The sequence below is a fragment of the Dendrobates tinctorius genome, unplaced genomic scaffold (genome assembly GCF_039654945.1).
Source record: "Dendrobates tinctorius isolate UK_male_01 unplaced genomic scaffold, ASM3965494v1 ptg000396l, whole genome shotgun sequence".
Lineage (NCBI taxonomy): Eukaryota > Metazoa > Chordata > Amphibia > Anura > Dendrobatidae > Dendrobates > Dendrobates tinctorius.
The window spans coordinates 2325086-2349972 of record NW_027362062.1 but is presented as its reverse complement, the minus strand read 5'-3'; the positions used below and the strand labels follow the sequence as shown (position 1 = coordinate 2349972).

The 24887-nt window shown below is 41.7% G+C and overlaps 1 protein-coding gene across 1 annotated transcript in view; it reads right to left on the bottom strand.

Moving 5' to 3' along the window:
* Window positions 1-6810: 6810 nt before the first annotated feature.
* Window positions 6811-24887, bottom strand: part of LOC141076260 (sterol carrier protein 2-like) — a 44408-nt gene continuing 26331 nt past the window's right edge. The window contains exons 10-16 of the mRNA XM_073563634.1: window positions 23070-23217; window positions 22174-22281; window positions 18446-18602; window positions 14800-14890; window positions 13222-13351; window positions 12702-12781; window positions 6811-7343 (exon numbers count right to left, since the gene is read on the bottom strand). Coding sequence (XP_073419735.1) covers window positions 7248-7343; window positions 12702-12781; window positions 13222-13351; window positions 14800-14890; window positions 18446-18602; window positions 22174-22281; window positions 23070-23217 — 810 coding nt within the window. The 3' untranslated portion in view covers window positions 6811-7247. The remainder of the gene's footprint in view (window positions 7344-12701; window positions 12782-13221; window positions 13352-14799; window positions 14891-18445; window positions 18603-22173; window positions 22282-23069; window positions 23218-24887) is intronic.

The following is a 24887-nucleotide window of genomic DNA, read 5'->3' as shown; positions in this document are numbered from 1 at the left end:
CCTCTAAGGGGAGGGGAAGAAGCCCAGCATGGAAGTCGGACCTGCTGATGGCACATTTGGGATTGCATAAAATTGGGGTTTGCATAGAACTTGTCATATAAATGGAAGACCTCGAAGGGTCCACGCACCAAGTCTGATGTCTTTGTGCCACCTGAAGACCACTATGAACAATGCACCTTACACCCTAGACGGGAGCCTGGACCGCACCTGTCTGTAGGAGGCTCGGGATGGATGGAAACCACTATGGCTAGAAGATAGCAATACATATAAAGGTCACAATAGTCCCTGATATAGTTTTTGGGGACCATGTCACAAATCCAGGGACTACACAACTTTTTTTTATTTAACATTCAGATTTTTGTTCTTGATCCGATCGTACGGAACTTTTACTTATTTTTTGAAACTTATAAATGTCTCAATTTACACTTCACCTCCTCGCACAGATTTTTACGGAAAATAGCTGAGAGGGAAAAGGAGCGCAAGGTATGAGATCTGTATATGACATGTCTCATCAGCGTAAATGTGTGTGTGTACATAGATGCACAACTACATATTAAAGATGACCTGCCATTAAGTCAAAAGTGGCCAGATTTTACTCCCATTTTATTCCTGATGTTCCCCTGAGTATCTCGGTTTTTGTTTTCTTTAACCCCTTAACCCCCAAGGGTGGTTTGCAAGTTCATGACCGGGCCAATTTTTACAATTCTGACCACTGTCCCTTTAGGAGGTTATAACTCTGGAAAGCTTCCATGGATCCTGGTGATTCTGACATTCTTTTCTTGTGACATATTGTACTTCATGCTAGTGGTAAAATTTCATTCATATAACTTGCGTTTATTTGTGAATTTGGCAAAAATTTTGAAAATTTCGCAATTTTCCAACTTTGAATTTTTATGCCCTTAAATCACAGAGATACGGCACACAAAAAACTTAATAAGTAACATTTCCCACATGTTTACTTTACATCAGCACAATTTTGGAACCCAAATTTTTTTTTGTTAGGAAGTTATAAGGGTTAAAAGTTGACCAGCGATTTCTCATTTTTGCAACACCATTTTATTTTTACGGACCACATCACATTTGAAGCCACTTTGAGGGGTCTATATGATAGAAAATACCCAAAAGTGACACCATTCTAAAAACTGCACCCCTTAAGGTGCTCAAAACCACACTCAAAAAGTTTATTAACCCTTCAGGTGCTTCACAGGAATTTTTTGAATATTTAAAAAAAATGAACATTTAACTTTTTTTCACAAAAAAAATACTTCAGGTTCAATTTTTTTTTATTTTACCAAGGGTAACAGGAGAAGTTGGACTGCAAAAGTTATTGTGCAGTTTGTCCTGAGTACGCTGATACCTGATATGTGGGGGGAACCAATGTTTCGGCGCATGGCAGACCTCAGTAGGGAAGGAGCGCCGTTTGACTTTTTCAATGCAAAATTGGCTGGAATTCAGATCGGACACCATGTCACGTTTGGAGAGCCCCTGATGTACCTAAACAGTGGAAACCCCCCACAAGTGACCCCATTTTGGAAACTAGACCCCTCAAGGAACTTATCTAGATATGTGGTGAGAACTTTGAACCAACAAGGGCTTCACAGAAGTTTATAAAGTACAGCGGTACAATTAAAAAATCATATTTTTCCACAAAAATGATCTTTTCACCCCCAATTTTTATTTTCCCAAGGGTAATAGGACCCTAAAAGCTATTGTGCAATTTGTCCTGAGTACGCTGATACCCCATATGTGGGTGTAAACGACTATTTAGGCGCATGGCAGAGCTCGGAAGGGAAGCAGCGCCATTTGACTTTTTTGGCTGGAATTGAGATCGGACACCATATCGCGATTGGAAAAACCCTGATGTACCAAACCAGTGGAAACCCCCCACAAGTGACCCCATTTTGGAAACTAGACCCCCCAAGGAACTTATCTAGATGTGTGGTGAGAACTTTGAACCCCCAAGGGCTTCACAGAAGTTTATAACGTACAGTCGTACAATTAAAAAATCATATTTTTTCCACAAAAATGATCTTTTCTCCCTCAATTCTTATTTTTCCAAGGGTAACAGAACCCTAAAAGTTATTGTACAATTTGTCCTGAGTACGCTGATACCCCACATGTGGGGGTAAACCACTATTTGGCCGCATGGCAGAGCTCGGAAGGGAAGCAGCGCCATTTGACGTTTTTGGCTGGAATTGAGATCGGACACCATGTCGCGTTTGGAAAGCCCCTGATGTACCTAAACAGTGGAAACCCCCCACAAATGACACCATTTTGGAAACTAGACCCACCAAGGAACTTATCTAGATGTGTGGTGAGCACTTTGAACCCCCCAGTGCTTCACAGAAGTTTATAACACACGGGCGTGAAAATAAAAAAATCGTATTTTTTCCACAAACATGATCTTTTAGTCACCAATTTTTTTATTTTCCCAAGGGTAACAGGAGAAATTGGACCCCAAAAGTTGTTGTCCAATTTGTCCTGAGTACGCTGATACCCCAAATGTGGGAGAAAACTACTGTATGGGCACACGTCGGGGCTCAGAAGGGAAGTAGTGACGTTTTGGAATGCAGACTTTGATGGAATGGTCTGCGGGTGTCATGTTGCTTTGGAGAGCCCCTGATGTACCTAAACAGTGGAAACCCCCCACAAGTGACCCCATTTTGGAAACTAGACCCCCTAAGGAAATTATCTAGATATGTGGTGAGCACTTTGAACCCCCCAGTGCTTCACAGAAGTTTATAATGACCGGGAGTGAAAATAAAAAAATCGTATTTTTTCCACAAACATGATCTTTTAGTCCCCATTTTTTTTTATTTTCCCAAGGGTAACAGGAGAAATTGGACCCCAAAAGTTGCTATCCAATTTGTCCTGAGTACGCTGATACCCCATATGTGGGAGAAAACTACTGTATGGACACACGTCGGGGCTCGGAAGGGAAGTAGTGAGGTTTAGGAATGCAGACTTTGATGGAATGGTCTGCGGGTGTCATGTGCGTTTGGAGAGCCTCTGATGTACCTAAACTATTGAAACTCCCCACAAGTGACCCCATTTTGGAAACGAGAACCCCCAAGGAACTTATCTAGATATGTGGTGAGCACTTTGAACCCCCAAGTGCTTCACAGAAGTTTATAATGCCCGGGCGTGAAAATAAAATTGTTTTTTTCCACAAAAATGATATTTTTGCCCCCAATTTTTTATTTTCCTAAGGGTAACAGGAGAAATTGGACCCCAAAAGTTGTTTTGAAATTTGTCCTGAGTAGGCTGATACCCCATATGTGGGGGTAAAACACTGTTTGGGCGCATGGCAGAGCTTGGAAGGGAAGGAGCACCATTTGACTTTTTCAACTCAGAATTGGCGGGAATTGAGATCAGACGCCTTGTTGCATTTGGAGAGCACCTGATGTGCCCAAACAGTGGAAACCCCCAATTCTAACTCCAACCCTAACCCCAACACACCCCTAACCCTAATCTCAGCCCTAACCCTAACCCTAGCCCTAACGGGAAAATGGAAATAAACACATTTTTTAAATTTTATTATTTTTCCCTAACTAAGGGGGTAATAACGGGGGGTTTCATTTACTATTTATGGCGGTTTTTATGTTTGGCAGCTGTCACACGCTAAAAGACGCTTTTTATTGTAAAAACAGTTTTTTGCATCACCACATATTGAGAGCTATAATTTTTCCATATTTTGACCCACTGAGTCATGTGAGGTCTTATTTTTTGCGGGACGAGTTGACGCTTTTATTGGTATCATGTTTGGGCATGTGACATCTTTTGATCGCTTTTTATTCCGATTTTTGGGACGCAGAATGAACAAACAACAGCATTTCATGAATTTCTTTTGGGGGAGTGCGTTTACACTGTTCCGCGTGCGGTAAAATTGATAAAGCGGTTTTATTCTTCGGGTCAGTACGGTTACAGCGATACCTCATTTATGTCTTTTTTTATGTTTTGGAGCTTTTATGCAATGAAAACAATTTTATATAAAAAATAATTTTTTAAATCGCTTTATTCTGCGAGCTATAACTTTTTTATTTCTTCACTGATGCTGTATGGCGGCTCGTTTTTTGCAGGACAAGATGACGTTTTCAGCGGTACCATGGATATTTATATGCGTCTTTTTGATCGCGCGTTATTGCACTTTTTGTTCGGCGGTATGTTAATAAATCATTTTTTGCTTCGTTTATTTTTATTTTTTAAGGGGTTCGCTAAAGGGGTTAACTAATGCGATAGTTTTATATGGCGGGTCGTTACGGACACAGCGATACCAAATATGTGTACTTTTATTGTTTTCTTTTTTTTATTTAAAAAAAAATGAATTTATTAGGGAATATTTTTTTTTTTTTTAATTTATTTAGCGATTTTTTAAATTATTTTTTACACTTTATTTTTTTTTTTTTTAACTTTATTACATTGTCCCAGGTGGGACATCACTGTCCTGTGACAGATCGCTGATCTGTCACATCACGATCAGCAATCTGTCACATGCACTACACAAGGCTTCCTCCTTGCCTGCGCTTTGCAGGCATGAGGAAGCCAGCTCCCTGCAGGCCCCCGTCTCCATCTTGGATTCGGGGACCTGCAGGGATGGAGCCCCCCGCAGCAGCGCTGCACATTGCGCTGCTGTGGGGGGCTCAGGGAAGCACGGAGGGAGCCCCCTCCCTGCCGATGCTTCCTTTTAACCCCCAGTACACCGCGATCGTGGTTAACGTGTCGGGGGTGGTCCGTGACCGCCCCTGACACATTGTGCCGGGTGTCAGCTGTGATAATCAGCTGACACCCGACCGCGATCAGCGGCGCTCACCACATGGGCGCCGCTGATCGCTGTGACGTACTATCCCGTCCCTGGGAATTAAGTCCCAGGGCACATGGACGGGATAGTACGTCACATGACAGAAAGGGGTTAAATCCGCCATATGGATCCAGAGATACGGGCCTTTTTATTTAGTGCTAATTGGTATAGCGTTTTCTAAAGGGGTGTGGCTTACAGAGTAGTACTGCGACAGTCAAAAGACACGCCCCTGAGGATCCTGTGCGCCACGCCCCCTCAGAAAACACTTAAATAAATAAATAGGCCCATATTTCTGGAAACTTATGGCATTTAAAATAAAAATTAATGGAATACTTCCAGAATCAACAGGAACAAAAACAAGACACTATTGACCCAGTAACAGGTCCTTTTAAAGAGGTATTCCACATTGGATAATCCCTATTTATTGGAAGAGTCTGCTAACAATAGGCTGATCACAATATATCCTCCAATGATCAGCTTTCATTTGTTGGAAAACCTGGCAGTAAGTGTTCAGTTTCCCTGCAGCGCCTCCACAGGGAAAATGAAGTATTACACAGAGCCTATTCAAACCAATAAACTGTGTAATGGAGGGCAGGTCCTCCTGAGTGAGAAACACTCTCTGTAGCCGCTTTCTTCTCAAGCCAAGAGAGGCGGATCCTGAATTGGAGCTTGATTACCCCCGAATTTCGTAGTGGGGTATATTATGTTGGGTCATAGGAGGTTTTTCCAGAATTTACATCTGTACTAAGTCTCAAAATATCAAACTGTTCAATAAACTTTTCTCATTGGTCCAAGAGTTTCCTGACTACAAATGGGAAAAACAAAAACAAATGAATAATAAAGTGATCGTTATGGCAGGAGGTTAATGGTCAGTTCTCTGAGTAACGATTGACTTCACTTTCCTTCACTTCACCCCTGTAGCAATGTCCTGAGGATGGCAGCATTCACATCTATCTAGACAGTTGCATCTTGCTGTATTCAGCAGATCTTGAGGTGTGCGGACATGGCGCTATTTCTGATTTGTGCTTCATCTGCAGATTTTGGGCCAAAAAACAAGAACATATCTAATCCAAGGAACATAGATTATCCGCGAAGTTACTGCAGCTCTAACAGCGCCATCTGCAGGAGAACCTTCATTACTGCATGCAAAAAAACCATTGCTGCATCCTCAGGTTGTGTACACTAATCCTATTTACTCTATTTGCATTAGGCTACTACCCCCAACTATGTGTGTTTACCTTCAGTGATACTGTGCTGCTAAAATTCATGTGACATGCTAATCACTCTCACTTTGAGATGTCATTATAAGGTATTTTACCAATACTCAGTCTAACTACAGCAAGTATATATTTTTTTGCACTTTATGCACTTCTAGCATCTTGAGACACTCCTTTTTATATTTTGGATTGTTTCAGGTTTTTATTTTCAATATGTGCGCTCACCTTTAGTGATATTGTGCTGCTAACTACACTTATTATAAGGGTTTTTTTCACCTATATTTAATTTATTTGCAGCAAGTATATCTATTTGCACTAAAAGCACTTTGTGACAATTCCTTTTTTCTAATGTATTCACATCAGTTATATACAATCCTGTAAAGTATTCCTCCAGATGAATTGGTTAATCATGTAAACATATGGCGTTATTCTTGATGAACTTTGTAGTACACTTCGTGAGTGCAGTAATATTTTGTATTTGTATCCACCCCCAGAAGTTTTTTTTTTTTTACTATATGTGTATATGTCCTAATAAAGATTACAATATAATTTTATATACTTTGCATAAAGACTTCATTTTGTTTATTGGTTTAATTTATCTGATGGAAGTGCCATCAATCTAGGCCACTTTTTGGTTTTGTTAGGGTCTTTTCCAAGTTGTCTTTGAAAATATGGCAGTCCTGAAGAAGTCAGCTCAATGATGTCATAGATGACAGGCTCGAGAGGAGGCGACCCGTACTGTAAATGGACGCCTTTGAACATCAAATTTATTTAAGCAGAAAGCAAAGCCAAAAATTGTGAAATTAGTGGTCTTTTTTATTAAAGGTTATTATGACTATTAACAAGTTAGAGAATTTTCTATAGATACCGGGCGGCAGAGACTCGGCTGAGGTCCTAAGATCACAGGGATTAGTTCAATTACGGCTGCAAAATAAATCTGCGCCAGAAGTTATTTCAATCCATTAGTGTTGAGAAGACATCAGATCACGTCATTAGAAGCAAAGTCCCCGACGTGTCCCAGCATTTCACCGTGGTCACATTCATACAAATATATACACGCCGTACAATGCCTGCATAGGAATTAAAGGGGATATTATTCTTTTATTCTTGGGTAGGAAAAAAAACAGCAGTTGTGGATGGTCCTTTAAAAGTCAGCAGATGGTATCTGGGCATCGGAGGGTTGTCATCTGCTGCACGGTTAAGATCCGTCGTTGTTCGGACGCACGATCTCTTCACAGCTTGGCCTTCACCGGCTGCAGCTGCAGACTCTGCAACTTCATGGCCAGGCCCATATTTCCAGTGATTTTCAGCTTGCCCTGGAAGAAAGCCTGAGAGACACAAACTAAATTAGTAGAGGTCAATGCAAATTGCAAGATGTGTCACCAAGAGTGGAGTTTAAAGAAAAAAAAAAAATGCCTGCTGAAAAATGGCACCTGAGACGGCTGCATCAGATCCATATTGTGTTGCCACGCTTCTGCACCTCAAGCCCAAAAATCCTTTGCAAAATGTATGACCAGTTATAGAGGTCATCTCTGGATTATAAGCACTTGCTATCTCACGACAAGCTGGATTTTTCACAACTTCTAATGGTGCATCATTCCCCGGCTCTCCTCTCCAAGCCCCATCTGTGCCACCTACAGACCAGTCGTACCCGGTTGGGGTCCACTTTAAGGCTGTGTGCCCACGTAGCGATTTTTAAGCGTTTTTGCCGCGATTATCAGCGCGAAAACGTTTAAAAATCGTGTACAGAACGCCCCCCATGCATTCCTATGGCATTCCGCACATGCTGTGCTAATGCTGCGCTTTTTTCCGCGGCGGAATCGCATCACGGAAAAAAATCGCAGCATGGTCATTCTTTAGTGCGGAATCGCAAAGAATTGCCGCGATTCCGCACCCATAGGAATGCATGAGAATCGCTTACTTCCCGCATGTGGCTATGCCCACCATGCGGGAAGTTAAGCGTCTCATGTGCGGCTGGTACCCACGGTGTGGAGGAGAGGAGACTGTCCTCCAGGCCCTGGGTACCATACCCCTGTAAAAAAAAAAAAGAATAAAAAAAAAAAAAAAAAAATCAGGGTATATTTACCTTCCGGCGTCCCGCGCTGCATTCCCGGCCTCAGCGTTCCCAGTAATGCCTTGCGGCACGGTCCTGTGATGTCGTAGTCTCGTGTGACTCTAGCGGTCTTGCGAGATCGCTATAGTAACACGAGACCAACGTTATCACAGGTCTCGCAAGGCATTACTGGGAACGCTGAGGCCGGGACGGCAGCGCGGGACGCCGGAAGGTAAATATACCCCGATTTTTTATTTTTTTTTAGCATTTTAACATTCTATCTTTTACTATTGATGCCGCATAGGCAGCCTCAATAGTAAAAAGCTGGTCACACTTGTCAAACACTATGTTTGACCAGGGCTGTGGAGTCGGAGTCGTGGAGTCGGAGTCGGTAGAAATGTACCGACTCCAGCTTTAAAAAAAAAGTATTAATATTTCATAATTGAACTTTCATATGAATTTTATAAATGTTACTCAAATATATATGTTCTATCAAACTATGAACAACAGTGATAAGCAGTTCTGCTGGAGATAGAGACATTTCTTACTTCTTGAGTGTCACTGTTCTCCACTGCCCTTATCTAATCTTATACTTGGTTAACCTCATGCTGCCCCAACCCCCCTACTTACAATGTATGAAACTGAAAGTGAAAATGTGTTGCAAATTCTTAGTAGTAAAGCTCCTCCTCTAGACTAGATCATACTAGGTGTGCGTCTTCCAAGCATCTCACAGCTGCCTGCTACTCGGAAGAGGAAGACTGTAAGAAGTATTATCCTTTCAACAAACTTTGCATCAGTTAACTGTGAGTACATGAGGAATAATAACAGTATTATTGACCACTATATCAGTTGTACGACCTGGCAATAATTTTGTACAATTGTTTTTAGGAAAAACAATTGTCATTTGGATTGTGAATGCAGAATTAAAAACCTGAGAATGTCAAAGAAGCATCACATTAAATCAGCTGTATTTGAACATTTCACCATCACTCAAGATAGAAAACATTATGTCTGTCAGTGTATGACAAATGATCCAGACGAAAACAAATGCTGTGAAGCCAAGATGAGTGCATATTCAGGCAAAGATAAAAATGCTCCTACCAGAGCTTCTAATCTAAAGAGACATTTACAGCGCTTTCATCCAGAAGTACTGAAAGCAGTGGATGAGAAAGACTTTATCCAAACCAATGAACCAGTGCCCAGCTCTTCCAGCCAAACAAAGGAGCAGAGAACTTTGCAGCCATCAGTTGTAAGATATTTTGTCAGTGACAAAGTTACTGTGACAATGACAGTAGATACATTTAAAAAACAGATCATAGAGCTTGTTGTAAAGGATAGTGTGCCTATTTCATTATTTTCACGACCAGCTTTTATGTGTCTGAATGGGGAAATGGCCCGCAAGCTTGGTGTTTCTCTGGAGAGAGAGAGTATTAGAAAATTAGTAATCGAAGAAGCTTTTAAACAAAAGGAAGAACTTAAAAAAACTCTCAAGGGACGCTTTCTGTTTCTTAAAATGGATGCCTGCACACGTCACAGAGTGAACTATTTTGCCATCAATGTCCGATTTGTTTGTGACAAAAATGAAATAGTTACCAAGACATTGGCAGTAAAAGACACCAAAGCTCATCACACCAGTGAGTTTCTCCAGGTCTTGGTGGAAAAGGTTCTGCAAGACTATGAACTTAAAAAAGAGCAAGTTCTTTCTGTCGTAACTGACAATGCTTCAAATATGATAAGTACTATTAAGCTAATGAATGAGAGTAATGATGGTGACCAGCAGCTAGAAGAACATTCTGGGTCCACAGACACAGAAATGTTTGAAATAGAGGAACACAGTATTGTAACTGAGGAGCAAACTGAAGTTGCTTCAGATGAACAGCAACATGATAGTTTAGATGATCTTGTTGAACCTGTGTCAATATGTTCTTTCATTCATCACATGCGCTGTGTTGTGCATACGCTACAGCTGGCTATAAGAGACAGTCTGCAAGAAGGACATGCTGCTGCACTGATTGGCAAGGTGAGAAAATTGGCTACTGTTGCCAGAACCCCTAAAGTTGACTCAATTTTGAAGAGACGTGCTGGAAAAGGGGCAATTATTGATCAAGCCACACGATGGGGCAGTACTTAATGATTCAGCGCTTGGTTGAACTGAAAACCTTTCTTGTAGACATGGCTAACCCTCAACTGACGCTAAATGAAAATCAGTGGAATCAGGTGACTGAGCTGGAAAAATTGCTAGAGCACCCATTTACAGTGACTAAAAAATTACAAGCAGAGGACTTAACTCCAGGTATTTTCTTAAAGGAGTGGAAGAACCTGATGTTTCTCCTGTCCCAAAGAGGAGGGTTAATTGCAAGTGGCATTGCTACATCAATGAAACGGAGAGAGGAGCTACTATTACAAAATAACATTCTTTTGGCAGCTGTTTATGTAGACCCAATGCATCGGATTCTTCTAGATGATCAACAGCTAAGTAAAGGAAAAGAAGCTCTGTTTGAAATAGCAGTAAAGATGAAAGGGTTGCAGAACAGTCAGGAGGAACAAGAAGAATTTGGTCGTCCTGCCACATCTTCACCCTCATCATCAACTGATGAAGAATTTAATTTCGAAAAATATTTGGATCACAAGGACCGTGCAAAGCGTTCCCGCATAGAAGAAGAGTCATCCCCATCAAGGAACACAGCCAGTACATTTCAGCAGAATTTTTCATGTGCACTAAAAGAAATTGAGAAATTTGACCGTTCATCAAAAATAACAGTGCAACAAGCGATTCCTCTGTATCCTGACATTGTCAGAGATGTTGCCCGAGTGGTTACTGCTTTGCCACCAACACAAGTTAGTGTAGAGAGGTTGTTCTCTGCTCTCAAAATAATTAGATCAGATTTGAGGGCATCCATGAAGGAGGATCTGACAGAGGCAATACTTTTTCTGAGGACAAATTTATAGATTTCTTCTTATTAACTGCATAAAAGTGTTTATTGCATATTTACTTACAGTTTAGAAAAGTTTATAAAAGTTATTTGCTATATTCTAATTGTATTCTAATAAATGTAGTTTTTGCTCTAAGTGGTCTGATTACTTATATGATGGTGAGAAACTGAATAAGCACAATGTTTAATATTTTACAACAGTAAATTTGTTGTTATGAATTGGCCATTTATGAAGGAGTCGGAGCCGGAGTCGGAGTCGGAGCCTGATAAAATCCAGGAGTCGGAGTCGCAACTGTGGCTTACCGACTCCACAGCCCTGTGTTTGACGAGTGTGACCAACCTGTCAATCACTTTCCAAGCGATGCTTCAAATCGCTTGGAAAGTGCTTGAATATCGCACGCGAAAATCGAGGCAAAATCGCGAACATAATCGTGGTAAAATCGCGGTGAAATCGCGCGGGGAAAAAAATGCGCGATTTCTGGGAAGGAGTCCGGTTTTTAGTGTCTGGAATAAAACGATACGTGGGCCCATAGCCTAAGGCTGAGTTTACGTTACACCACCTGCGGCTTAAAACCACCAATCGTATAGATATTTGCCTATCGGCAGTCATTTGATAGCCTTTTTATACAGTCCAACCCCATTTCCGATGCGCACGGAATAATTAGTAAGCAAATCAATGTGCTGTCAAGAATAAGCAATCAGAAAAATCATTTCACCTGACAAGCGTTTTTACTCTTGTCAGACGATTGACAGCTTGTTTACTCTATTGTCAGGATGAGTTTCTAGGAGCGCTCGTTTCTCGATAATCGGGCAGTGTAGTGTAAATACAGCCTTAGTCTTTATGATTGATATTTGGGATTTCCTTGGCGTTTGCTCTTTCTTCTGCAAAGTGTCTCCCCCGTTAACAGCTAAGCGAAGGGTGAAATCCCAGAATACATTTACATAAGTCGTGTCATTTTTAAATAATTTTAAAAGCCATTATTTTATTTTTTTTTTAAGCTTGTCAGAAGAGGCAGGAACCCAGTATATTCATAGATTTACACATATTAATTACATGGTGGCTCAGTGGTTAGCACAGTACGGTGGCTCAGTGGTTAGCACTGTTACTATGCAACGCTGGGGTCTTGGGTTCAAATCCAGCCAAGGACAACATCTGTAAGAAGTTTGTACGTTCTCCCCGTGTTTGCGGGGGTTTCCTCCCAAATACATACTGGTAGGGAATTTAGAACATGAGCCCCAATGGGGACAGCGCTGACAATGTCTGTAAAGCGCTGTGGAAGTGAGTAAAATAAATACATTTATGAAAAACGTTTAACATTTTTTTATACAAAATGTCACAAAATCATTCCCGTAGGATGTGGCCTAAAAAAAGTGTATGTAATAGTTCTTCCTAGATCAAAGAGGCGCCAAATATTTCAAACATGGCGCTACACTTATCCAACATGGTCAGAAGTAACATGGATTTCAGAAATTCCTCTCATGATGAATTTCCCCCTTTAATTCTTGGCCGACTAGTCAATATATGAACAGATACGAGGTGTACAGCGCCACACGTAGAGCGCGCGGTAATAAACGGTAGCCTGCATTCTGCAACAGGAAACATAAAATTCTGCACCGACCCGCAATACAAGAGAGCAGATTACTCCATTTTCGAAAAGGGGCTCAGATTTCTAAATTTGCAGTCATTCTACCGTACTTACTGACTGTGGATTGATCTTGCCGGTCATCAGAGCTAGCAGATCAGAGTCGGCCATTGTGATCGTACAGTCGGCTTTCTTATCTGCAACACAAACCATCCAAACAAAAAAAAATTAAATAAAAATTTAAAATACTCAGATCTGAAAAAAAGGGTCATTTTTAAAAATGTTGATTTTATGAATATGATATTTACAGGTAATTTTGCAGAGACCTTTTCGGTCACTCGGGGGCCCATGCACACAAAGTTCTGCACATGGACCGACCCTATGGTTTTATACTATAGGCAGATAGGTATCTTGTGTACAGTTATGTGACGCGGGGCGAATATTTCTGTAAGGCCGGGGTCACACTTGCGAGTGTGATGCGAGAAACTTGCGCATCAATACCCGGCACTGATGCAGCAGCTGATGGAATGGGACTTTTTTTTTTGCTTTGTTACATATTTATATACAATTGGTGAAAAAAAAAAAAAAATTTCTTTGAGGGCACCCTGTTCTAGATCCATACTGTGTGGGTCCTTACCTGAGTTGTAGGACACAGAGCCTTTGCCATTCTTCACATCAACCACCCAAGTTGCTTCTTTTCCATTAGGTCCATCCTTCACCTTAAAGGAAAAGACACCTCCAATCTTCTTAACAAACTGCTCCCCTTCCTGCAAGATGAAGAGTAACAAGTGTCATAAATTACGGAGTAATTCAACTGCAAGGAAGAAAAAAAAAAAAAAGGAAAAATTAGAAATATTTGATTGTTTTTTTTCTCCTTTATTCTTGCAGATCTACTTCATTTTACATTTCCCCTGCCATACACTAGCATGCCTCCATAAAGTAGAATTTATGAGTTATTCCAGGTCGCTGGGCCCTGTTATCAGAGGGCGGCTTCACTGATTAGAAAAATGATATTTGGTCCAATCGGCGGAATTGTTGACATAAGAGCGTGAAGAGGTGTGGGCTAGCCTCTGTGCACTACTTTATTTCACCTGTGGTGGCGCTGTTGAGGAACAGTGCTTTTCACTTGCCCCAGTTTCCTTAAAGGGGTTGTCCACTACTAGGACAATCCCTTCTTAAACTAAATGTTCGGTACCAATAAAATAATAAAGCCTATACTCACCTCCTGGACCGGCTCTGCTCCAGCCACGGTCTTTATTATTTTATTGGGGGAGAACATTATAGTTTAAGAAGGGGTTGTCCTAGTAGTGAACAGCCCCTTTCAACAGGACCTGTCACTTGCCAGTAATATCTAGATTATTTTATTACCTGGAGTAAATGCCGTACGTATCTCAGGGAGAAAAAGAAACGCAACGCTGAATTCTGAAGAACAGCGACATTTACACCGTGTAAAAAAAAAAAAAGAATCAAAAATAAAATTTACATATTTTTGGCGTTGACAAGTCTCCTTTAAAGCACTATTCCGGCTTTTTTTTTTTTTTAGCGATTTAGTTATCAGCTGCCGTCTTCTTCTGTCCTCGGTGCTGCTCGGGTAATTTCCTGCTAGTAGCGGCCCGATGGATCGTTCCAGAGGTCTCGACTCAACGAGGTTCTTATAGACTTACATTGAGAATTTGTGACAGTTAGTAGCCGACAGTCAGGAGCTGCAATTTTAAGATGGCGGAGCAGGACCGGAGCGGTGCCGGGAACAGCAGAAGGTGGAGGCCGGTAAGTATTTTACAAATTACAGCAGTGGCTGGATAGGGAAGAGGGGCAGCCGTGCATTAAGACTTTACGCGGGCATAAGCGGGGAATAGTGATGAGTGAACGTGCTGGGATAAGGTGTTATCGAGGTGGGATCGGGTGCTAACCGAGTGTCTTCGGCATGCTCGAATAATATGTTCGAGTCCCCGCGGCTGCGTGTCTCGCGGCCGTTAGGCAATCCCTGTACGTGTGTTGTGACTATCGAACAGCCGCGAGACATGCTGCCGCGGGGACTCAAGCACATTATTCGAGCATGCCGAAGACGCTCTGTTAGCACCCGAGCATGCTCAGATAACACCTTGTCAGAGTACATTAGGAAACCATCTAAAAGTTAGGAAACTTTTTTTTTTTTTTACATAATCATATTTCAAGAATGACAAACTAACAAAAACCACAATAGTAAGTTACTGACCTCTGCCAATTTCTTCTCAATTTCTTTGAATACATACTGGGCTTTAAATCCGTCCTCGGCACTGGTTGGATACAGTTGAATGCGGGAAGAACTGAAGAGACAGATAGTATTGCAAGAGAAGTCAAAAGCAATAAAAAAAGATTTAGGGGATATGTAAAAATAAAAGTCAAAAGATGCTATAGGATTTTTACAGGATAAAAATGATGAAATGGTAAGACAGGATGTTGAGAAGGCCGAACTTTTAAATTCCCATTTTGCATCTGTTTTCTCTCAGAAAGGAAATGTAACATCAACTGTTATTCACTGTCCTATTAAGGGAATAGAAGAATCCAGGATATCTATAAACAGAAAAATAGTGAGGAAACACTTAGCGAACAAATTAATTCAAGTCTCCAGGTCCAGATGAATTACACCCCAGAGTACTGAAGGAGATAGCAGAAGAAATTTTTGAACTATTCTCCATAGTCTTTGAAAATTCTTGGAGATCAGGAGAAGTCCAAGAAGACTGGAGAAGAGCAAATGCTGTTCCTATCTTCAAAAAAGGGGAAGAAGGTGGACCCAGGCAACTATAGGCCGGTGAGTCTGACTTCAATACCAGGAAAGATCTTTGAACAAAGTATTAAACAACATGTATGTCAGTACCTGGATAAGTATGAAGTCATTAACCAGAGTCAGCATGGGTTTGTAACTAATAAATCATGTCAGACTAACTTAATTTTCTTCTATGATAGAATCACTGACTGGGTGGATCAGAGAAATGCTGTAGATATAGTATATCTTGACTTCAGCAAAGCATTTAACAAAGTATCTCACACCATCCTTATGGAAAAAAAGACTAAGTATGGAATGGACAAGGCAACTCTAAGGTGGATTCATAACTGACTTAGTGATCAGACCCAAAGAGTGGTCGTAAATGGCTGCACATCCAGTTGGAAGAATGTCTCAAGTGGGGTACCACAGGACTCTGTCCTGGGCCCTGTATTGTTCAACATCTTTATCAACGATTTAGATGAAGGAATTGAGGGTAAACTGTTTAAATTTGCTGACACAAAGCTAGGAGGGATAGCTAATACTAGAGAAGAGAGAGGATTCAAAAAGATCTAAATAAACTGGAGCAGTGGGCAGCAACTAACAGAATGGTTTTTAACAGGGAAAAAATGCAAAGTACTACATCTGGGCAATAAAAATGAAAAAAGAATATACAGAATGGGAGGAATAGGGCTAAGCAACAGCACATGTGAAAAAGACTTGGGTATACTAATAGATCACAGACTGAACATGAGCTAACAGTGTAATGCAGCAGCAAAAAAGGCAAATGCAATTCTGGGATGTATTAACAGAAGCATACAGTCTAGATCACGTGAAGTCAGTATCCACCTCTACTTCTTTGGTCAGACCTCATCTGGAATACTGTGACCAGTTTTGGGCACCACATTTTAAAAAAGACATCAACAAACTGGAGGAATTTCAGAGAAGAGCGACCAGAATGGTGACCGGTCTGCAAACAATGTCATATGAGAAACGGTTACAGGATCTGGGAATGTTTAGCTTGCAAACAATATGACTGAGAGGAGACTTAATAGCTGTCTACAAATATCTCAAGGGCTGTCACACTGTAGAAGGATCAACTTTATGCTCATTTGCACAAGGAAAGACTAGAAGCAATGGGATGAAACTGAATGGGAGGAGACACAGATTAGATATTAGAAAAAACTTTTTAACAGTGACGGTGATAAATGAGTGGAACAGTCACGAGAGGTGGTGAGTTCTCCTTCAATGGAAGTCTTCAACCAGAGGCTGGACAGACATCTGTCTTGGTTATTGAATCCTGCATTGAGCAGGGGGTTGGACCAGATGGCCCAGGAGGTCCCTACCAACTCTAACATTCCAGGATTCTATTACAGGCAGGGCTATATCACAATAGTACACAGCTTATACCCCACCGTAACCAGCGGCAAAACTACGGACATTTTTACTGTGAATCGGCGCAGTTTATTGGTTGAGCAGATTTTACAGGTTACTCTCCTCCATGAGAAAGGGACCGGACGTGCTGCACTTCAACTTGCTGTCCTTTACTTCTCAGGGTTGCATACTTATCTCTTCCCATTCAAAACATATGCATGCTCAGACAAACTGAGTGTGCACGAACATTGGGAAGGGAGGCTAAAATCAAATCTGGTTTACTCACCCTCCACAGGTCCAGTGATGCCTCTCCGTACCCGCAGCTGGTCGTTGTTGACATGCTGCTGCGGTGACTACAGTGCACATGACCTCTGCAGACAATCACTGGTCTTAGCAGGGATGGTGACGTAGATGGCACAAGACTGCTGAACCCAGTGATTAGCTGCAGCGGTGAGGTTATGTCAGCAGCCAGTAAACACAGACTGGTGGCGGCATCGACGAGGTATTGCTGGACCTGAGGAGTGCGAGTAACATGGATTTCATTATCATTTCACGTCTACGGGCAGATAAGATGTTAAAGCAGAAAACCCTTTAATAGGAAACTTATGTTTTTTTGAAAAAAAATGTTACAGTCATTAAGAAAGTCCCATTTCTGTGCCCCTTAGAGATTCGCAGGCAGAACAAGGAGCTTTGGATGCTAAAGTTCATGGTTACCCAATAGTCCCCGACTGCCGGCACTGACAGCTGAAGTCAGCGACCGACTGCGCTCTTAACTCCTTCCCATTGTGGGAGTTTGGGTTTTTTATTTTTATTTCAACATTGCCATACAAAGGAGGTTTTTTTTAAAAATTTTTTTTGGTGAGGGACGAGTTATAGCTTGGAATGACTTAACCATTTAATGTGCGCAAATACAAGAAGGTAGAAAATCCAAGTGGGATAAAATGAAAAAAAAGCAATATATTACATATTTCCCCCAGCCCACAGTGTTTATTTTTTTAGTTCTTTTAAACTTTAGTGATAAAAAAATAAAAAAAATAAAATAATAATAAATAAATATATATATAAATAATAATAATAATAATAATAATAATAATAATAATAATAATAATAATAATATTATTATTATTATATTAGGCTGGATTGCCATTTTTCAAGACCTGCTGATCTAAAAAAGAAAAAAAAAAAAAAAAAGAAAAGGTTGGTGGAAATGCCACCGTCATGACACTTTCCAATGAGAAAATGGCCTAGACCATGCGTGTATAGTCACTTATTGCAAGCTCAGTAAAGAATACTGCAGGCGGCTGAAACATGTGATAACAGTGATCAATAGCATGCGGGTATTGAAAATGGAGAGAGGATAAACTGCAGGACGGCCGACTATTACTTTATGTATGGGAGCTGTAGATAGAAGAACTTCACGTGATATGAAGGTTTGTGTTAGGAAACGGCCATATTACTATAGATATCCTATATTAAACGACATGATAAAGCAATTTCCCAGAATGCAACACTTTGTCAGGGTTATTGTCTCCCCTCCCTGCCGGTATCATTGACCTTACAGGCACTGTGTACAGGGCACGATCTGCACAGAACACGCATTGCAATAACGTATATATTCACTATACAGCTGAGGTTACACAGGAAAACAGAATATCACATAAGGGTTACATTACAAAAGAATTCACAATATTACACAACAGTTACATTGTTGCACACACACACGCCTGTAGTGAAGATCTCTTACCGCGCTGCTGCATCTGGAAATCCCATCTTGTACAAAGTAACCACAACGGCTCCCCCAAGTCCAATGTTGTGCTGCAGGGCGAGCTTGGCTCCTGGTACCTGTCTCTTCCCGGCCTGATGTCTGAGCTGCCAGCAGAGCTCTGCACACTGAGCCAGGCCTGCGGATACACAAGAGGTAGAGAGGAGCTGAGCTTCCGGCTCTAGTGCGCCCTCTACCTGCTGAGGTGCAGAACTGCAACTCAGCCACTTAACCCCTCACTGACCAGCAAGCACAGCAACTCAGCCTCATTCCCTACCACACAGACCATGTGAAAGAATAAATTGCAATGATGGTTTTCAATTATTTTTTTATATTTACACAACGTGTCCATTCTTGCCATCACCCTCCCACCCCCACGCTATAGAGATCAAAATGAATTGGTAGGAAAAAAAAAAAAAAAAAGACACAATAAATCGCATCAGTAACACCGATGGCCACGATTGTTGAACAAAATCTACGGTGTGGGAACTTCGTTTTGAGCCAGACAGTGGGGATGTGACAGACACGAGTCGGTTAAAAAAAAAAAAAAAAAAAAAAAAAAAAAAAAAAAAAAAAAAAAAAAAAGGGGTTTACTGCAATTTTTTTTTTTGTCTTTGACATTTCCTTTTTTGCTGTTTACCGAGGTCATTACCGGAGAGGCTTCATTTTTTGCTAATGTGGTCAAAAAACGCACTATCAAAGCTGGTTCCACCATGCAAAAAGTACAAAAGTTATTTTTTTCCTGCATGACACCCGTGCCAGCTGATCTCACACTAGGGTGCATTCACAAGTATTGTCCATGTTGCACGGGCTGCGTGGAGCTGGCCGGAGGCTGCATTTACATGGACGGGGCTCATCCAGACAGGCATTACATGGCCATGTGCTTTGGGGACCAATGTTATTGAACAGGGCAGTTCGGATTATGTTTTTTCACGTGGACCAAGAGCCAAAACCATCGCTGCCTGCTCTAAATTTCTTGTGTTTTTTGAGACTCCTCCATTTCACGTTTATAGCTGTGCAAAATACCCATATCCCCAAGTATCATCTATATTGCATGTTTTAGAACAGATACCGTACATTGTGTTTTATGCCTTTATTGGTGTATATACAAGTCCTAAATAAAAAAAAAAAAATAATCTTAACCATATTAAAAAAAAAAACAAAAAAACACACAGCAAAACCTTCTGGAGACTCCCTTATGGAAACATCTGCACCTCTTCTGGTGTTCAGACGCACTACTGACTTTGAGAGTAATGGGAAGGTATGGTCTGTATTAATAAACTTTGAATGTGTGCAGCTTTCACAATCCAAATACAGACCACGGTGGTCGGATCGACCATAGGTGTCTTGACCCGGACTCAAAGGTCTCGTATATGACCACAAACGGTCGTTGTTCAGGTCAAGAGACCCCTGTCAGTTCGGACCATGTATGGACCGTGAAAGTCGGATGTGTCAAACCGGCCTTACCAAGGACACAAATGAGAGTCACATGTGAAGAGACGGCCTCTCTGCATAAAGGGTCAGATATACTAAAGACTTCTCATCTATCATCGGGTTCGGCAGATCTCTGGCAGTTGTCCGGTGCCAGACTATTCCTGCCTTTCTTTTTTTTATATCTTTAGCAAAAAGTCTTCTCATCCGTGTATCTGATGAATGTCAGAGGTGACCCAGCTACATGAGAGTGAAGTTCATACGCACAGTGTAATATCTCGTTATCTCTATCAAGCACAGAGATAAGAAGGCACAAATTCCAGAAGGTCATATAAACAGGCAGATAAGTGCTGGTCCCGGCCCCGATTCCTTCCACCTCGGCTTTGGCTTTTAACCTACATCAGGTATATCTAGTGTCGTGGTACAAGGTCTGCACATCCCATGTACTGTGGGTAGACGCTGTGGTTTACATATCCCATAATTATACCATAGCTCTGCACATAAAAGGGTGAAAGGTTGTTGGGCAAAAATCACTGAAAGATAAGAGTCCAGCTCGCCCGCATGCACTATGTGAAGATCCAGAGCAAAGGAAGCGTCCGTGACCAAGTTGTACATGTTTCTTGGTGCAGATTTCATTGCAGTGCAAATTGCAAAACCCCTAACATTTTCAGCAAAGGGGGGATCCGCAGTGAATATCCACTGCATAAATGGACACGCTGCAAACTGAAAGCGAACCCCGGCTCAATCTGTTCTGACACGTGGACCAAACACTAATGACACTTGCACCACTTTTTTTTTTTTTCGAACAAGAATGGACATCTGAATGAGACCCAATTCTGATTCTCCGCAAGGGCAAGGAGGATGGAGAATCTGCCGTGTATCCAGTAAGTGTGCACAGACCCTTAAAGTCTTCCCCAAAGAAGCAGCTGTTGTATGAGCGAGGGTTGGTCAATAGGACCCAGAAGTCTGGATGGACCCAATTGCCTCGTAGAAATATCAGGAGACCCCCGGCCGGTCCGCACGTGGTGATCTGCACTTGGATTATGATGGTCACCTGTATGTAACATGCCTGAGGCCGGTTTCACATATCCATGTGTCGCAGTCAGAGTACAGGCCACAATGTATAGAGACTGTAGGTCTCCTAAACCAATCTCAGGAACCTTGTAGGCACATTGGAGGCTGAGGAGTCAGCTGATTTTAAATGATCCGGGGAAATGGGTTAATTAAAAAAAAAAAAAAAAAAAAGTGAACAGACTACTTCAGTTTTCAAAAAAGGATGAGGAAAAAAACATGCAAAAATTGAGGAAAAACAGATGATGCACGACAGAGAAACAGTCAGTTTTACATGGATGTGAAAATGGAAACGGATGTGTGACTGTAGCTCGAGCTGTGGAGATGTGCGTCCACCTCGGCATTCTCTCTGTCTAGAGACACAGCGGACCATTTAAGTTTTGCAACCTCAGCTGTGACTATAAAAGTTGCAGGTAATCCATACCTTGCAAAAAATTCACATCTAAAACCTGAAGGAAAAAAACAGTGTTAGGAGACATGACATCTCTTCCAGGCAGAATCGACCTGGACAAACACACGGACACCTACGATGGTTTAGAGAAAACAATCATGCGTTTTCCTGGAACATCATCTGCTTCAAAACATGATGCAGGTAGTAAAGGACGTCATATTTCAGGTAATCAGAAGAGTCTTTTAAGTGTTTTTGAAGTAAGTCTGCCAACACAAAACCAGAATATCCAGAAAAAAACCCAAATCCTCTTCAATAACAATTTGTTTAACTGAATAGGAATTGTTCACGTTTGCAGAGTTCAGAGCTTCTTCACAAAAATAGATCAGATCTAAAGCAACACAAGCTGAGAAGCCGACAATGAGAACGCGGTCAACATAAAGTAAGGAAATCGCTCATCGTTGGTACGATCGATCACAACATCATATCGGGCAGAATAGAAAAACACGCACATGAATCTGCCGAGAAGAGTCTTCCTAATGTAGCGGTATGCGTCATCAGATATTAATGGCCTATTGTAAATGGCTATAAGATTTCTGTAAAACCAAGCGGCCAATGACAATAGGCAAGAGTTTAGCAATTTATTTGCAGAGTCTATGAACGCCTAAGAAGCCACGATTATCAGTGGATAACCTGCAGAAACGACTAAAGAAATAAATAAAAAAATAAAATAAAATAAACCAGCTTCAAACAGATGTTGGGATTCTGTAAAATCTGCACTTGGGATTCACCGATTACAACAATTTTATGCAATGCTGACCTGTTGCTCCCAGCGGATGCCCCTTGGAGATCAGACCTCCACTCGGATTGATGACCCAGCGTCCTCCGTACGTATTATCTCCTCTGTCAATCAATTCTCCTGCTTTACCTGCAAGAGGAAATTCAAGAAATAAAAGAATAAAAAAAACAGGTCAGTGGTGACACTCACCTCAGGTCAGGTCAAAAATGTGGCAGAAGGGCACGTTTATTTTTTGCACCTGACAGTTATAAGTCCTGGTCTGACTATAGGTGCCACAACCGAAACGGACCAAAAAGATCCCCAACATGTTGATAAAGGAATTGTCCACCTCTAGGGACAGTTTTCTTACTTGCTTAAATGTGTGTATTTGGGGCTAAAAAACATTTTAGCAATTTAATTTCATTACAACTTTTGCACAGTTTGCCTTCTATAGTCATCGTACTGCACTGTCTATTGCGGGCTGCAGAAGGAGTTAAATGAGAGTCCATCAGTGAGCTCGTTCCAACAGTCTTAAAGATAAAGTTTGTAAGGACGGGATCACACATGCGAGAAACATGGCCGTCTCGTATATTAATACCCGACACTGCCGCCGGCACTCTGGAGCGAAGCGTTCAGCTGCATGTATTACTATGCGGCCGCACGCTCCGCTCCCGAGTGCCGGGTATTAACATGCGAGACTCGGCCATTTTTCTTGCATGTGTGATCCCGGCCTAACTCTTATATCTCTCCAAGCTCCTCTCAGCTGGTTTATGATCACATCAAGGATGAATATGCTGGAAAATTTATTTATTTATTTTTTTTTAATGGTACCCACTTGAAAATATTCAATTAAATAAATGGCCCTCAAAAGTGAGCAACCCCTTTATATTCAGTCATTAGACAACAAAAACAAGTAATCCTTAGCGACATTGGATTACCTATGGGGCAGAGGCCGAGCGCCTCGTATGTAATGAGCTCGTTAGCCGAGAAGCAGTCATGAAGCTCGATCACATCCACATCGGTCGGCTTCACACCAGCTTTCTGGTAACACCTCTCCGCTGCGATCCTGCTCATGTCAAATCCAACCTGGAAGAAAAAAATAAAAACTAAAATAATAAACAGCTAAAAACATGGGCATTCTCGATGAATTTAATGACGCCACAGAACCCGGCGCTATGAGAGATCCTTATTAACATGAAGGTGCCGGCTCCTCCGACGCGCGTTGGTCAGATGTTTGTGACCAGATTCGTTTTTTCCTGCTGCAGGGATGAACGAAAATATAAAAGTTATAAAAAAAAAGCCCTATATAAAGTCTCAGTGGCCTTTCCCTTAATCTCGGGGATAATTCAGGTCTTGAGTTTTTGTTTTTTTTAGGAGAGAGACTGGTTGCTAAGGACATGGTGCCTAACAACCACAGTGTCAGTGAGAAGGTGCAGTTGCTAGGTACAGTACACCTAGCAACCATTCTCCATTGCCACCATGTTGACTGCTATAAAGTAGAAAGACACGTCCCTCCTCCTCTCAGGCCAAGGTATTAATTCGATAGAGTTATTTCATGGTCACATCCTAAACCAGTCAGAGGACCACTATACACTATATGGACACAAAGAAGATTTTGGGTTCTCGAAGACTTCATTGGGGGACACAGGAAACCATGGGTGGGTGCTGCTGCCACTAGGAGGATGACACTATGCAATAAAAAACGTTAGCCCCTCCTCAGTAGTGTATACCCCACCGACCGGAGCAAAGCTGGTCAGTTAGTGTTAAAGCAGTAAGAGAAGCAACTTAAAGGGAAGGTGCCGTGTTTTTTCATAATTTAATGTAAAAAAGAAAATAGTATAAAAAGATATTGTCCCCTAAGCTTGACTCAGTGGTGTGTATGGTATTTTTTTTTTTACTGTATTAATGCAGCCACTGGGGGCTGCCATCTTACCTTTCTGGCTGCTGAACGACACTTTCCATGCTCATTTACGGCAGTCCCTGGGCATAAGACATAACAGTCGGCTCCCGACCCCTATCTGTATCATTGCAGCAGCATTAGCTGTGAACTGGGCACGCCTCTGGGCAGCTCAATTCACAGCTGTAGGTGTGGCCAGGCTCCATTTTATTAGAGCCCAGTGCTTTCCAGTTACACTCTGATGCAAGCCCTGGATGCTGTACTGTTCCAGCATAACCGCTTGGATGTTCACTCTGCACATACAACCTGCAGGAGAGCATACAGGACGAGCTCCTGGAGACCGAGCTGCTCTTTCCAAAACACCCGACCAGCTGCAGCCCCTGCACTTGCAAAACAGAGGAGGAGCTGCTCCCTGCTCTTTCAAAACACTTGGCAATCTGCTGGACATCTAATCCTCTCCTGTGATACACAGCTCAGCAGTCAGTATCTAATCCTCTTCTGTGATACTGACTGGAGCTGTGTATCTAATCCTCTCCTGTGTGATACTGACTGCTGAGCGTGTATCTAATCCTATCCTGTGTGATACTGTCTGCTGAGCTGTGTATCTAATCCTTTCCTGTGTGATACTGTGTGCTGAGCAGTGTATCTAATCCTCTCCTGTGTGATACTGACTGCTGAGCGTGTATCTAATCCTATCCTGTGTGATACTGACTGCTGAGCTGTGTATCTAATCCTATCACGTGTGATACTGACTGCTGAGCGTGTATCTAATCCTATCCTGTGTGATACTGCCTGCTGAGCCGTGTATCTAACCCTATCCTGTGTGATACTGACTGCTGAGCTGTGTATCTAATCCTAT